The sequence below is a fragment of the Rhodamnia argentea genome, chromosome 1 (genome assembly GCF_020921035.1).
Source record: "Rhodamnia argentea isolate NSW1041297 chromosome 1, ASM2092103v1, whole genome shotgun sequence".
Taxonomy (NCBI): Eukaryota; Viridiplantae; Streptophyta; class Magnoliopsida; order Myrtales; family Myrtaceae; genus Rhodamnia; species Rhodamnia argentea.
In genome coordinates, this window is record NC_063150.1 from 9,342,975 (window position 1) to 9,357,745 (window position 14,771).

The 14,771-nt window shown below is 40.3% G+C and overlaps 2 protein-coding genes across 5 annotated transcripts; one reads left to right on the plus strand and one right to left on the minus strand.

Moving 5' to 3' along the window:
- Nucleotides 1-2,723: 2,723 nt before the first annotated feature.
- On the plus strand, nucleotides 2,724-6,563 carry LOC115740181 (benzoate transport protein-like). Of its 2 annotated transcripts, XR_004015335.2 has the most exons (5): nucleotides 2,724-3,061; nucleotides 4,199-4,822; nucleotides 4,960-5,132; nucleotides 5,483-6,161; nucleotides 6,361-6,563. XR_004015335.2 is itself a non-coding variant. In XM_030673625.2 (4 exons), exons 1-4 carry the CDS (start codon nucleotides 2,985-2,987, stop codon nucleotides 6,079-6,081), a joined length of 1,473 nt encoding a protein of 490 aa, XP_030529485.1. In that variant the 5' UTR covers nucleotides 2,724-2,984; the 3' UTR covers nucleotides 6,082-6,563. The 2 variants fall into 2 exon arrangements, 1 of the variants encoding a protein (XP_030529485.1); XM_030673625.2 differs by having other exon boundaries at nucleotides 5,483-6,563.
- Nucleotides 6,564-7,003: 440 nt separating this feature from the next.
- Nucleotides 7,004-11,196, minus strand: LOC115740182 (NEDD8-conjugating enzyme Ubc12). Of its 3 annotated transcripts, none has more exons than XM_048274255.1 (6): nucleotides 10,978-11,196; nucleotides 9,604-9,717; nucleotides 7,956-8,064; nucleotides 7,709-7,787; nucleotides 7,510-7,626; nucleotides 7,004-7,410 (listed from the first exon to the last, which is right to left on the minus strand). In XM_048274255.1, exons 2-6 carry the CDS (start codon nucleotides 9,710-9,712, stop codon nucleotides 7,273-7,275), a joined length of 552 nt encoding a protein of 183 aa, XP_048130212.1. In that variant the 5' UTR covers nucleotides 9,713-9,717; nucleotides 10,978-11,196; the 3' UTR covers nucleotides 7,004-7,272. The 3 variants fall into 3 exon arrangements, with proteins under 3 accessions (XP_048130212.1, XP_030529486.1, XP_030529487.1); XM_030673626.2 differs by having other exon boundaries at nucleotides 10,927-11,195; XM_030673627.2 differs by having other exon boundaries at nucleotides 10,880-11,194.
- Between the last annotated feature and the right edge of the window lie 3,575 nt (nucleotides 11,197-14,771).

Sequence of the window (14,771 nt, forward strand, 5' to 3'; positions counted from 1 at the left end):
CGCGATTATTAATCAACCGGTCCGTCGTGATGTGAACAAAGCTAACGTGCGAAGCCACACTTACCCACGTTCCAAAACTGTGCAATTTGATTTTTTTTTCTTTTTAATTTAATTTTACTTTGTTGTCCCCACAATAATTCAGCAAGCGGGGGCATAGCAGTCTTGCTAATAAACTGGCCTAGATGGGGAAATAATTATTACTATCGTTAATTAATTAATCTAAAGTAGGGGTGAGCATGATCTAGATTGATCCAGTTTTTTGGGACCGGACCGGTGGTCCCGATTTTCAATTTCCGGAATTGGGGATCGGACACCAGTCTGGTCTTGTTATCGGGTTGTCCAATGGAGCAGATAAAATAAAAATAAAAGAGAAACGTATTTAAAAAAAAAAAAAAAAGGAACTTGTTCGATATTCACATACCCACGTACAATATTCTCATGATTCACATGAGGATGTCCATGTCACAATGAATATCAAATACAATGTTCGATATTGTATGTTAGTTATGTGAATCTCGTTTCTACGTACAATATTGTACTTAACGAGAAAACATTTAACCAAAAAAATTTCCCCATGTGCGACTAAAATCTCATTTCTTCGCATACCAATTATATTTAAAAAATTAAAAAAATAAATTAAAAAAATTCGTCGGTCTAGGTGGACAGTCCATCGATCCGGTTCTCCCTAGAATTGGAAATCGGATCGGTGGCCTCCCGAATTGGACCAAATCCATTAGTCCAGTCCTATTCGAGAGATTTGCGATCCGATCAGTCTATTTTGCTCGCCCCGAATCTAAAGGTGTACGCAGATTTGTCAAGGAGTAGTGAAAATATCTAGATCTTTATAGCACTTCAAAATCACATGATGCAACTTGCACTCAGGCTAGACGGACGGTACCAAATTCAGCTTGATCCAAAGGTCAAGATTGGCTTTGCGAGGATCTTATTGGAATAGTAGCCACCCACCATGCTGTCTTTATCATGATGCTCATCAACGTTGACAAAAAACCATGATCTTGTACTTTACCCCCTTTTTATTCCCCCGGCTAATGTAGCTAGTTAGTGGGCGATAGACCGTTTCCGCGGTGCAAAAACAAAATAAGTAGCGCGTAAAGTTTAGTCGGGTAGCATTCGATTTTAATTAGGGATAACCTTTTCACGTTTTGTTAATTGAATCCATCCGCCCAATTATAACTGTAAATTACTATGGACTCATTTTATTAACATTTATAATTTTTTTGTTTTATTATTATTATTTTTTACAATTGTGGCCGACGAGGGCTTTTGGTCCTCGCCCTTGCCCGTATCTGAGGAAGACACCCTCATTCGTTGGTCGGCAAGCCCCTCGCCTATGGCCTACGACCTCACCATGGCCCGCCACAATTGTAAAAAGAAAAAGAAAAAAATAATAGAAAGATATAAAATATTAGTAAAATTTTGTTCATATCAAGATCGCTTGTGTCACGTGGGACGAGCGTAATCCACGTCAATAATTTCTGATTATACTTGGCTTGATGGATTTAATTAGCAAAATATAAAAATAGTTAGAATTCAATTGACAAAATTAAAATTAAAATATTCAACACTGAATTAATAAAAAATTAATATATTTATGACTTTTTGGACAGCTTTTCTATTTTTAAATGATCTCTCCAAGGATAGAACTTACGCATTCGATTCACCGTCGCCAATGGCATTCCTCTTCTATATAATATGTTTGTGGGCCATAGCGATGGACAAGCAAGCAGACCAAAATTGTAGCCTAAGATGTCAGTTTCTCATGGACAGCTCATATTATGCTTTGTTACTGCGACTCTTCACAATTTTTTTAAGGAAAGATTATAAAAAAATTCCTTAATCTTTTACAGTTTTGTCAATTCAATCTTAAATATTTTTAAATTTATCGATTCGGTCATAAATCTTTTCACTTTTTACCAATTTAGTCCTATTAGCCGAAAATCACTGACGTGGATGCCGGCGATCCTACGTAGCACCGCCAACACTAATGTGGATAATTTACAACAACATATTAATAATCCTTATTTTTATATATATTTTTATTTTTTTTTTCCGTTTTGGTTTTCTTTGTTCCTTCTAGCCTCAACCTCCGTCGAGGGCGGCCCTTGCATGACGCCGACGGAAGTTGAGGCCGGAGGGAAAAAAGAAAAGAGAAAAAAGGAAAAAGGAATAAGAGAAAAAAGGAATACAGATAATTTTTTTTAAATAAATTGTCCACATTAGACCGTCGATATCCACATCAGCGATTTCCGTTAGAAGGGTGGCCAAAGGTGAAAAAAGTTTTAAGACTGAATTAGCAAAAGTGTAAAATGTTTAGAACTTTTTTTAGAAGGAAAAAATCAATTAACATCCCCGAAAAATAGAAAGTCATCTTTACTGTAAGAGTATATATAATAAAATGATATGTCGCGGTGAGATTTTATGACCTATTCTAATTTTTTCCTTTATGCTGTTTGCTTAATCTAAGTTTTGATATTCAAAAACTTCAATTTTTTTTTTAATCCGAAACACCTGAAACTTTCATAGTATTTCAAATATTGACATGTAGATTTATGTATAATTGCTTCATAATTTTCTGAAATTCGATTGATGCTTTAAGTTTTAAAGGGCAAGGGGAAAAAAAAAACAGTTTTTTGTTCTTATTTCCTCGTACTTCGGACATTCAAAAGGAAACCCCGACTTGTCTGAAGAACCTCGTAGCCATTGAGAAAAGGAGGGGGGAAAAAAAACTCCGACTTGTCCCAATCCCAACATCCCAAGCGGCCAGCCTCCAGTTGACCCGTCTTCTTGATTTTGTCACCCTTTTGATTCAAGTTCAACCCACGAATGATATCTCTGTCTGAACATTCATCCTAGGTAGTAATTACCCATATGGAGAGTCCCGGGATGATCGAGCTTTTGAGCTTCGTCGAAGAAGCTGGCGACTTTCTCGGGTCGTGGAGAGGTTTCAGGATTCGGGTTCTTTGATGGGACGAAAGAATCACAGGTCCGGCTCTGATCACAGATCCAAACATCTCTTGCGTAGATTCCTGCAAGATATGAAGTAAGCCTCTCTGGACTTCTTCCTCTGTTTCCCTTTTCTTTCTTGAAAAATTTGTGCTAGAGTCGTTCTTTTATGCATAGTAAGTACTGTTTCATTTGGCGTGGATGAATGGAAAATGAAAAATCTCAGCTTGCCTTAAGTCAACTTCATGCTTCAAGTTTATGTTGGTATTAAGTAATGGGACATGTTGAAGAGAGATGGTCATGGAGGTTGACTTGACCAGAAGGACCCCGTGAGTTCTGGTTAAGGTTCTGCACTTCTGCTTTTGGTGAGAGTGTGTCGGTTTGCATTTTAAGCTCAGTGTGATGTGATAGTGTTCGGAGGATCCACAGCTGAAAAAAAGTGATGAAATAACCAGGAATGCATGATGAAAATGCGCTCCCGGAAGCGCAGAGGTTCTACCCCATTACATCTTCAACAAACACTTTTGAAGTGAAGCAGCAGGACACTTCACTATGAGACGATTGCCGATATCTTGTCTTATTTAATTGGATCCAGCTTCGGGGAACATCATAGGTTCGGTAAAAGTCACTGGTTTTTGGCCATCGGGAGAACATTTGGTTACCGGTAGCCCCAGGAACCGATGGGCCAGGAACCGCCTGGCAGGGGTGCAGAATGCGCTGCTTCTTTCTGTAATGTATAACTTGCAATGGAAGACAGATCAGAAGCTAATGCAAAATTCCCACAATAAGAAATAGCTACACTCAATAGAATGACTTGAGCTACATGTGCTTGAAATTAACCCTTCGAGTGCGGAATGTAGTTCCTCCACTTATTCGATCAAGGACGGCTTCTTCGCTCGTGTCTGGAAGTCATCATGGAATGTTAAAGGCTGTTGCTTGGTCGTTAATGCACATTTTTCTAACGACGCCTTCATTTAGGTTGAGCAAACCTTTGCCGCTTTGCTAATTATGCAGAACGATCATATCAACCTGGTGATTCCTATTTTTGGCGTTCCCGAGTTCAACTTCACAGCTTAAATGTCTCGGTTTTTTACAGTTATGCCGGTTCGGTTCATGCTAATCCATGATTGGCAAACTATTTTACATTTTATTGACTGTAATTTTCCCATTGATTCAACATCTTCCTCGAATATTAATCTGCAATCTCGTTTGTGCTACAATTCCTGTGGAACAGGACAAGAAGGATCTTTGGCTTCTCCATTTCCCTCATTCTGATCAACATGGCCTCAATAATGGAGCGAGCCGACGAAAATCTGCTCCCATCAGTCTACAAAGAAGTCAGTGAAGCCTTCAACATTGGGCCGTCCGATCTCGGTTACCTCACATTCATAAGGAACTTCGTGCAAGGGATAGCTTCGCCTTTGGCAGGTATACTAGCAATCAATTATGACCGCCCTACAGTTCTAACTATCGGCACTCTGTGTTGGGCACTATCAACTGCCGCGGTAGGCATGAGCGAGCATTTCATGCAAGTCGCATTCTGGAGGGCGGTTAACGGGCTTGGGCTAGCAATCGTGATACCAGCTCTCCAATCTTTCATAGCAGATAGCTACCCGGCTGGTGTGAGGGGAGCAGGTTTCGGATTCCTGAGTCTTATAGGTTCATTTGGCGGTGTTGGAGGCGGAGTTCTGGCAACAATTATGGCTGGTCAGGATTACTGGGGCATACCAGGATGGAGATGCGCCTTTATCTTGATGGCGACCCTTAGTTCACTCATCGGAATTCTTGTTTTCTTGTTCGTTGACGATCCAAGGGAAGTGAACAGCTTCGCCCCCGAGTCTAGCAAGAGCCTATATGGGTACTATTTATTCTGTAGTAACTCTTGTGAGGTCATATTTTTCTGTTTCCTGGGATGGTGGACCATATTTACACCATTGGAAATTGATTGTCAATGGTAGTACCTTGTTGTTTATCAGCATTATGTTTTCTCTGCAGAGGTGACTTAACAGGGAAGGGCTCAGATGCGAAATCGGTTTGGATGGAGTCCTGGGCCGCCATGAAATCTGTAATAAAAGTACAGACGTTTCGGATAATTGTATTGCAGGGAGTCGTCGGGATGCTACCATGGACGGCCATGGTTTTCTTCACCATGTGGTTCGAACTGATTGGTGAGTTCTCGATTCGGCATCTTCACCGTGCCTGTTTAGAATCAAGAATTGCAGTCTTTCTTCAAGCGGAGAGAGTCTCATCTGTGTGGAAATCAATGCTATGAGTCGTGCCATCTTCAGTAGGACCTGCAACAAATTTGTCTTGCTAATAAATCTTATGTAGCACAAGTTCCCGACAATAGTGAAGTGGACAAAGATTTTGATTCCCATATCCTCATGTCCTCTGCATTGTGATCCAGTTGTTTTATGCATATACCTAATCAACCGAGCATTTTCCATTTATTTATTAAATGTTTGTTCTCAGATCTTATGTGGGTGTCCTTCAACTGTTCAATCATCTTACTTTGCAGGTTTCAATCACAATAGCACAGCAGCGCTGCTCAGTCTATTTGCCGTGGGGTGTTCTGTCGGGTCACTACTCGGGGGCGTCATCGCTGATCGGCTATCATTGCCATTCCCTAACTCGGGTCGCGTCATATGCGCTCAGTTCAGTTCCTTCATGGGAATCCCCTTCTCCCTGATCCTGCTCAGAGTGATTCCGCAAAATACCGACAGCTGGTTCAGCTTCGCCGTCACCTTACTCCTGATGGGTTTAACCATCAGCTGGTGTCTCACGGCGGCCAATGCCCCCATGTTTGCGGAGGTGGTTCCCGCCAAACACCGAACTATGATCTACGCATTTGACCGGGCCTTTGAAGTTTCCTTCTCCTCCTTCGCTGCCCCGCTGGTTGGGATTATGTCAGAGAAGATATATGGCTATGATGCGAAGTCCATCAATCCAGTCGGGGGTTCCACGAGGGAGGCTCTGGCCTTGTCGAAGGGGCTCCTGTCACTGATGGCAGTGCCATTCGGTCTCTGTTGCTTGCTCTACACTCCCTTACATGTGGCCTTTGGGCGCGACCGCGACAATGCCAGGATTGCCAATTCGAAAGACGAAGAGATGATGTGAAGCACAGTCACGGAATTGGCATGGCATGATCTTCGGCACAATCGGTTGAGGTGAGGTTATCAGGTGGACACGTTCGAAGCCTGGAACTTATAGCTATGGAGCGATAGCACGGAACAAGATTCACGACTGGTTTCGGCTTTTCGGGAGGAATAGACCATGTTTGTGGTCTGAATATCTAGAGCATTGCAAATTTTTTACCGGAAAACGTCAGTGCAGTGAAACGCAGGAGAAAGAGGCTTTGGTACATGACAGTTCCGAAAAGTCTCTTAAACCTTCTTTTTCGCGGTCTCAGAATGACCATTCTTCAGAGGACTTGAGCTTGTAAATCAGTTGCCTGATATGCTCCTTATTAGATTCCAGGAGTTAGAGCTTGTGATCAAATCAAGATATCATGCAAACCCACCAAAAATGAAAGATGCAGGAACTGAATGTCTTTCTTGACTGCTTCGCAGCCCCGTCCTGCACTGAACATTCATCTGAAATTTTCATCTACGAAACTTTCCATGAACTTGTGGAGAATGTCAGAAGACAACATAGTTCCATTAGAAACGGTTCACCTTTTTCTTTTTTCTGTGACGATCTCGGGAGGAAAAACGAAATATGAACTTTACTGCGGCCGCATTGGGACAGCTCAACTGCTCATACAGGTCTTCCTAGGCTGCCTGCAGAGGTTTCTTTGAAGCTGGCGGGGTGGCAATAATGTCCGGCTCCATAAAAGTGCCAATTATGCATTTGGACATCAGCGAATCGATTAGAACGTACATTCATTCATACCATGTTAGGATAATCGTAAACCTGCTGATGCAAAGTAAAATCACAAGACAATTCATTCTCAAATGAAGACATCCTGTTCTAATCGCAGAGAGGACACACTACGTACGTATCACGCTAAGAAACACACGGGCGCCGAGAGAGAGAGAGAGAGAGAGAGAGAGAGAGAGAGAGCATTTTCCTTACAGCATAATGCCTACTGCTTATGAGCATCATTCCAACAGCATGACTGATATTCCGACCAAGGGTCACATAAGCTAACAGAAATCTAACCTCTTAGATTCACTTGCTTGTCCAGAGAAATTTCTGCCCCAATTCTTCTCAGCAAGGTGGATTAACATATGATTTATATGGCAAGACATGCATTCAGACACTGATACAACAGGTTCACAGTTAATGCAAGTGCATATCTGACAGAAGCTATATACACCTGGGGAAAAAAATTTGACCCACGTAGCCACCCGCCATAGCCCGCCTAACATTAGTCTCGAAAATCCTCGGGTTGTCCCTCAACACAGCAGCGGCATCGTGATTGAGGGGATCCTCAGAATTCGGTTCCTACATTTAATGGAAAAACAGAAACAGTGAAAAAAACAAAAACATCAAGTATCTTGAGGCAAGAACCCAGACTCCACATTCACAGGAAGAATTTGATACCGTGAAAAGGTGATACAATCCATAGATGACGGTGTTTATATTCAGCACAGGCTTCCAGTCTTCGCGCAAGATGTTGAGGCAAACATTTCCTTCCAAGTCAATATTGGGATGGTAGACCTAAAATTTAGATTTGCAAGGAAGGATCAACCGAGTTAATCTCCTATACAAACATGTGAAATAACACGTCAAGCTGCATTACCTTGGTTTTACACTTCACTTTCGGTGCCTCATGTGGGTAGATTGGAGAAACTTGAAAAGCGAACACAAAGTTGCCACCTCTGTACAAACCCAATAGAAGAAAGCTCAGAGAACAGTTTATAGTTCTTCATTAGAAGATCCTCAAAATGCAATTGCAGAAACCAGCAAAGAGAATGTCCTCATGAGAAAGAAAAATCCTGCACTTGTTAGGCGAGCATAAGACCGGGAAAAATGTATGGTCATCTTACGCATAATATCCTTCATCAGGCCGAATTGAGACCTCAAAGCTCATCAAGTCATCCTTTCCATTTGGAAAGGTTATTGCACATGATTTTGGCAGGTTCAGCTCACTGATATCTGTATGAACAAACCATAATCAAACAAGATACTTCTGGAGCAGATAAAAGGAAATGAAAGCTCAATATATCATATGATATTGATCAATGAGCTTATTAGCAAAATGCCAATGAACAGATAGAGAAATCAAAGAAAAAAATCATAGAAAAGAAAGAACTGTCATGAGTAGTTCCATAAGAAGCACCACTCCTATCTATGCCAATTCATTCTTCTGTTTTTTTTTTCCAAAATAGATACTTAAAACAATATAAGAGGACTTTTGTTTTACTACTTTGTCCTAAGAACTTCCAACTCTTGTTCACTGTTCAGTGTGCACAATTAGGAACTAGTTCTGCCATGGACCAAGGTTCACTTTCGTCCAAAGAAAAACAAAATAGCAGATCACTCGGTTGCGCTGATCAGATGTCCAACTATCAGTCAAACAAGCTCCCTGTGCAATTAGGAACTAGTTCTGCCATGGACCAAGGTCCACTTTCCCCCGAAGAAAAACAAAATAGTAGATGTCTTGGCAGCATCAATGAGAAATCAAACCTATTAGTCAAACAACAGCTAGTGTAGTAATGACAAGATGCTGTCTGTAATGTGTACAGCTTACACAACAAAATCCATGCCCTTATAGGAATTTTCAGATGTCCATGCACAATATAACACAGCTTCTTTCAGTGTACACAACCCAATCCATATCCAACCTAAGCTAGCCTATTTCTCTTTTAAATTACAGCAGAGCACTGTGGGCCTATACAATGAAGAAAAAAAATCAACTTTGGGCCATCAGATATTACACATGGATAGAAGAAGATGCTTTAATCAGAGAGAAATCACACATCAAAGATTCAATCTGTAGGAAAGACACACAACTTAAGAAGGAAATAAGATAGGGAAGCACAACAAAATAGCGTAGACTACTCCTAAATGTGAAGTCACAAGGAATACTGTTCTCATTGGAGAAGAACATCTTATGCTTGTCACCATCTACTGTTCATCCTACTTGAAAATATTTCCTCTTTAAGTATAATCCCTAAAGTTAAGTCAAAGAAAATCACAGGCAACTCCACATAAAGACAAATTTAAATTTAAGCTTCTGAGGGAAATTACACCTCCACTGCCATGGTATCCATTATTCACAAGTTGGTGCGACAGTGATAAAGTAAACGACCCATCAATGTTATGTTCACTCAGTGTAGTACTCAAATAACTTCTACCATAAGCTAACTGAAATGTTTTTAATGATATGTCTCCATGCAAGTTAAATCATTCAACTGATGGTGCCTAAAGAAGGAAAGAGGCTGTGTATAACAGGACAACTATATCGAACCTTCAGAGAAATTATAGTTTGACCAGCCATACAATCACACTATTCTTGAGCACCTAAATAGTTTTTAAATCCAAAGTACAAAGCAAATTCACATCTAGTATATGTTCTTCCCACTTTACAACTTCCCCATCACATCAACTCCATTCTGCCCATAAAAAGTTGCTCCTAAAAGAAATTTCAACAACAAAATGTAGATTATACAACTTAGTAAACTTAGACGAAACCTTTGTGAAGGCGCAACTCCCCAGCAGTTTGCTTCTTTACAGGTCCCCTTCCATTTGCATTTTCAGCATTTTCTCTCTGCTTTTCCTTTACTTTGAAGAGCTTAATCATGGTTCCTAGAATGTGAAAAGCCACAAACGTTAATCACTGTATCTTATAATATGAACCAAGTATGACAAGAAAACCAGGACATAAAAACAACCATGATGTTGCCAGTGTGTTCGCGAGTTTGCAATTAAGACATCAGGGACATGTTTCTGGTTCCACTGGTCACGGCTTTAGCCCTCTAGTTATCAAACTGCTATCCTATCAATTTGTTTAGTATCTTCACTTGATAAGAACTCATATGCCCCGATTCTGACTCACTATCTTGATCCAGAAAGGGTACTGGACCATCTGAATAGTCCCAACACCCTAACATACTGTCAGTAATTTTAGGTTTTTGCTGTATAGTCTCTAGTCATATTCCTTAATGCACGCCCCTTGCCCAGCAAGCATTTAATGGCCAAAATTGGATATCATCTCATGAAGCCAGGCTTGATATAGAAGTAAGTATCCTTTAAGAAAACCCACGTAAACAGAGGTATTGCAGTAAATCATTGATAAGTAGATTTCACATAATTAAGCCCACGGAGGCCTCCACATACATTAAAGTTCAAAATTATCCCAGCATTTCAAGCTTTCGCATGATGATAATTGTATAATGGCAAACCACAGAAAGCACCAAAGTCTCAGAGCTGTCTACGGTTGAAGAAACTTCCCCAAAATTTTCTCCCTTCTAGTAGCAGAAATGATTGAAACTGACCTATACTTCCGATGATAACTATCTTCCCTCCTAAAAAAAAAAAAAAAAGCAGTAGAAACTATCAAAATCAACCTATACTTCTGATGATAATGAGAACACCAACGTGCATGAAAACAAACAAGATAACATGTTTCAACAAAAAGTGACTACAGGCCATAAGTTGTCATCCCAATTTAACACTTGATCAGCAACATCCCGAGTAGCATGCTCACATGACTACATGAGCACGATAACTAACCAAAGACCCATTTTTTAGAGTCAGAAAAAGGAAGCGACAAGCAACCACCCGATAAAGCATCCATTTCGGTCAATTCCAGCAAGAAACCTTGAAGCCTCACGACCCAAGATCATGTCGCGAAATCAACCACACCCAATTTCGAGATATTGCATACACACGTGCCCAGCCCAAAGCGACAGATGGTCATGCGAGGCGGAGAATGATCGACAGTGAAGCTTGATTAACTCGAAGACGCCAAGAAACAAAATCAAGAAGTGTAATGGGCACAGAAATGACCCGAACCTGCTGGAGAAACTGAGCTGCTGAGAGATGGGCAGAGATAAAAAAGACAACTTTCGTCTTATGGGTCGCTTCTGATCTTCAAAAGGCACACCTAAAGCCGAATCCGATCAGCTTTGTGCGAGAATAACCTCTACAGAGAGAAAGGTTAGGCAGCAACGCACACGGATTTGTCACTGCGCCAGAAACCAAAAACAAATGAACCAGCATTGGATGGATTCTATCTTTTTGCCCTTTTCAGCTTCTTTCTGGTTCTGGCTATGGACAAGCGTGATCGCATCATTACCATACGCGACGGGTAGCTTTCTCTGCACGCTGATTAGTGAGTGGTAGGGGTGATAAAAAAAACCATCCACTCGAATCAGACCGTACCCAGCCGATTAATTTTGGATGATAATCAACAGATTAATCTAATTCCAGGTTCCAATTTTTTGAAACCGGCGAGTACCGATTTGATTTCCAATTTTGAGTAAAAACCATCCAATCGGACCAGTCTTTTTACATAATATAAATATATATTCTTTTAATTTGAGTGCATAACTTTGAATATATCTTACTTTATGAAGTATGAAACATGAAATAACTGCAGTGACATAGCGAGATTGTGGCATGTTAGTTTAGACTTAGCTAGATAGCTGCACTAAAGTAGATCTATGCCTTTTGGAATAACTTTTGCAAATATTACAATGCTTGTTAACTTGCATATTGAAAATTTTCCATTTGATAATGATGCTAAATCGTTGTCCCCATCGTTGTCTTGCATATTGAAAGTTTTCCTCCTTCAATCGCTAGGGACTCGTTCCCTTTTTGTTTTTTTAATTGATATTGATGCTCGGTAGAACTGTAACGAGAATCCAATCGGAAGTCGGACCGGACCGATGGTTCGGTTCACGGATGGATTCATAGAACGAACAGGTGATTCATGATTCGCATTTTGAGGAGTTGGTCCCAAACGGGCAGTTCTCGATTCTAGAGTGGGAACCAACCATCCTAGAATCGATCACCATTAGTGAGTGGTTGCCGATCGGTGGGATTTATAAATTCTAATTTCGCGATGGATTTCTTAGGAATTTTTAGAATTTTCAATTGATTGTTGCTTCCGATCCCCAATTCTTCTTTTGTTTTTCGGGGTACTGTTGACGTTAATCAATTGAAAGCACTTGTAATATCATCTTAATTTCGAAAAATCGCAATCCGAAAGTGTTGTGTTAGGTTAGTAATCTTTAAATACTTCAAGAACATCTAAGGGCACGCATAACAATACTTTTGGAGTAAAATTTTTGTTTTAAAAGTGCATCCGGAGTAAAAATCTATTTGGTAACATGCAATTTCATTTTTCTACTTCTGAAATATATATATATATATATTGCTTCAGAAATAGCTCTGGAACCACTTAAAGAAGTAAGAAAAAATATACTTCTCTTTAGAAGGTAAAAAAAAAAAATCAATTTTTGACTAGAAATTGATTTCTAGAGCAGAAATATCGTCATGCGTGTCTTAAGCTTATCTTTCTAATTTATGATATTTTCTTTTCATTTTATCCATTTAAAAAGTAATTTGTCTAGCGGATTAATGTGGAGCTCAGTACAATACAACATTTGATTTTAGTGGGATTACACGCGGGATCCACGTGTACCGAGTTCTTCACGGGGTAATCTCTTAGACGAGAGGGACACTGTTGCTCTGTCGGATCACGTCAGAAGCGCCAATTTCACGTTCGAATCAATAAAGACCAGAAGACAGCAGTTTGTTTATGCACTTTCCTGTCATGCCGATCCTTGTCGAAAGCTCGTGGTTTTCATACTTGATATCTATGTGATGTGAACCTTCACATGACCTTGTTCTGCATTTTCTTTTTGGGAAGACTATCGTCGTGTATTTTGTTGGCGACATTAGGGACATGACCTGGTTTTCATCTATTCTAGTCAAGCTTCCGTTTTTTGCGAACGTGGTAAATTGATGGATCGATTTTATCCGGGTGGAATACAATTAAGGATGAGGATGAGGGAGGGAATGCTTACAGTCCTGATGGAGGTCGAGATGCGTCTTCTCACGGAAGCGGCGACCATGGGCGACCGACCACCGAGTCCCATTTCGTTGGGATAGGTGAAGCCCTGGTGCTGTTCCATATTATGTGTACTTTTTGCGGCGCTAACTCAGCTTCAACAGGCTTTGCGGCTGTAAGTTTGATGTCCAGTATCATGTATGGTGCGACTTTCAATGATTGCTGGTATTAGAATGCAGTATGATCGGGAGAAGCCTAGTCGACAAATGAAATTGCTGCCTCGGAAGCACAGTTGGCTCTGGGTAGCCGTAGATATCAAGAAGAGCACAAACGACCGGTGATTTGAGAGCAGTTTTGATTTGGAGAAAGCGACAGCCCATTTGTTCGGCGAGTTCTTGGCCATATAAGTAAAGTCCCGATGGAGCGATGCTGATCGTCGAACAACGTGATGAAGTGACAGGATGGTCAGCAATGAAATGTTGCGGAATCGGGCCGGGGAGGGTGTCGCGGGTTCGATTCTTTTCATACCCATGTGAGCTCAAAAAGTGTGGTTTCGTCAAGTCGGGGTGGTGAAATGTGAGAGATGCAGAAAGGTTGATGCTATTGGGTCGTGGGACTATGGCTAAGGTGTTTGTGTTAGGAATCTAAAAATTAGGTGATCATCATGTTGGAGGGATGTTTGAGGACGAGCTTGGCCTCTCATGCACAAATTACTTTGGCGTTGGTTGCCGAAATCCGTTGTTGGTCCGGAGTGATCTATATGTCTCGCTTGAAGAACTAGCTACCCGAGTTATCATGAATAGAATAGCATGATAAAAGAGAGAGGGTCGGTGTAAACGAACATAAATAGCATAAAAGGGCCTTAACCTGGAAATTTTAAACGAGAGTTGTAGGAATTAGATTGGTCCCAAAAGTGAAAAGCTAGCTTACTTTTTCCACGTAACCAAACAAGATCGATGCGGTTGCCACGTCCACGAGAGCATTCTTAAGACAAAGTAGGCACTTTTTGTCCTAATCTCAACCTAGTTAGCGGCACGTGCTTTAGCCTCTGCTTATAATTAGAGTAATCTCAGCCTAATCACTACTGCCATGGTATTGGGTGTGTACTAGTGAAGGATTCTTGCAAAAATAAACGAAATGTGCGGCAGCTTTTTGTACATGGGAAAAAAAAAAAGGAGAATTAAAAAGCGTCATAAACCTATTACGGTTATATCAATTCAATTCTAAACTCTTTTTTTTTACCAATTCAGTCATAAACCTTTTGTAAATGTGTCAATTCAGCCCATTTGGTCAATTGGTGTTGGCATAGCAAAATTTCAACAATATTATAACACTTTTGAAAATTTTAATAATTTTTTCTGTCTTTTTTTAATGTTCTTTTTTTTTTTTGTTTGGGCCGACAAGAGGCTGTCAGCCACGGATGGGTGCTGGTGGCCCTCGCTTAGGGGCCGGCGACCTCCGCTGGCCCAAACCAAAAAGAAAAGAAAAGACATAAAAAAATTATTACAAAATTAATTAAAAATTTCAAAAAAATATTTAAAATATCATTAAAAATTTTTCATGTTAACGTCAGCCGACCAAATGGATTGAATCAACATAACTACAAAATGTTTATAATTTAATTGATAAAAAATTTAAAATTGAATTGACACAATTATAATAGGTTTAAAACTTTTTGGAGTAATTTTTTCGAAAGTAGAAAACTACCGGTTATTGAAGAAACCCATTTGATATCACCAACTTCACTCCCCAAATGCAAAGATGAAACCACCTAATTTTTCTTTTTTTGGTCGAAATGAAATCACCCAATTTGGCATGCAATGGAAAGTCACTCACTTTCCTT